General features: G+C 47.4%; 1 protein-coding gene across 1 annotated transcript; it reads right to left on the bottom strand.

Annotated features, from left to right (window-relative positions):
- LOC119810485 (olfactory receptor 10G7) lies at nt 1-936 on the bottom strand. The gene has a single exon (XM_038323990.1). The coding sequence runs from the start codon at nt 934-936 to the stop codon at nt 1-3; it is 936 nt and encodes a 311-aa protein (XP_038179918.1).
- Nucleotides 937-1,363: the final 427 nt, after the last annotated feature.

Raw genomic sequence — 1,363 nt, 5'->3', positions numbered from 1 at the left:
TTATTTACCCCGAGTAAACACTGACCCATATTTTAATTTCAGCAGGGCTTTTTTCACCTCCTTGTTCCTCAGAGTGTACACAACAGGGTTGAGCAGAGGTGTCAGCACAGTGTAGAAAACGGCCACAACTCCATCCACAGCATCCCTGGAGCCTGGCCTCAGGTAGATGAAGAGACCAGGACCAAAGAAACAGAAGACCACAATGCAGTGCGAGGCACAGGTCTGGAAAGCCCTGTGTCGGCCCTCTGAAGTACGGATCCTCAGGATCGAGCAGACAATGGATACATAGGACAACACAATCAGCATAAAGCAGCCTGAGGCCACCACACCAATGTTCACAAAGATGACCATCTCATTGGCCGAGGTGTCTGCACAGGCCAGCTTGAGGATGGGAGGAGCATCACAGAAATAATGCTGGATCTGGTTGGGTCCACAGTAGGGCAAATGGAAGGTCAGTGTAGTCTGCACAGCAGAGTGTAGGGAACCAGTGAGCCAGGTGCCCGCAGCCAGGAGGGCACACACTCTCCCGCTCATCAAGCTGCTGTACCGGAGTGGGTAACTGATGGCCAGGTAGCGATCATAGGACATGACTGTGTAGAGGAAACACTCAGTGCTGCCCAGGAAGTGGAAGGAGTAGAGTTGTGCCACACAACTGTAGAAGGAGATAGCCCCACCCTCTGGGGATACCAAGGTCATCAGCATTTTGGGCACTGTGACTGTGGAGAACCACATGTCAATAAAGGAAAGGTTGGTGAGAAAGTAGTACATGGGTGTGTGGAGGTGGGAATCCACCCTGATCACCATCAGGATGAGGAAGTTGCCCAGCACAGTGAGAATGTAAATCACCAGGAAGATTACAAAGAGCATGGTATCCAGGGTTGGTGGGTGGGGAATACCTGAGAGGAAGAATGTGGTCACTAGGGTCCCATTTGACATTTCTTCATATGAAACATGCTCACTGAATTTCCACTGATGGAGAACACAAAATGCAATTTTTAGAATATTTTTATATAGTCACCCATACAAAGAAATGGTTGCTTTCTTATTCCAGCCATACCATGAAAGAGTGTGAAATTTATACGAAATAGTTGACTTTTAACAAAAGGGTCAAAGTTAGTTCTTTGTTTTCTAAAATCATAAAAATATGCTCAAGTAATAACTCATGCTGATAACTTCTCCCACAACCAGCCTTCATTCTAATGCCTTTTCTTGTTTCTTTTAACATGTGCATGTGCACACACACACACACACACACACACATGAGAGAGAGAGAGAGAGGGGGGGGGACGTGGGGAGGAAGAGGGAGAGGGAAAGGGAGAGAGAGAGAGAGAGGGAGAGAGATCTTCAGTAATTCATTTCCCCT

This window comes from Arvicola amphibius, chromosome 3 (genome assembly GCF_903992535.2).
Source record: "Arvicola amphibius chromosome 3, mArvAmp1.2, whole genome shotgun sequence".
In the NCBI taxonomy this organism is placed as follows: Eukaryota; Metazoa; Chordata; class Mammalia; order Rodentia; family Cricetidae; genus Arvicola; species Arvicola amphibius.
Note: the sequence above shows the minus strand (reverse complement) of the source record. Positions and strands in the feature narration are given on the sequence as shown.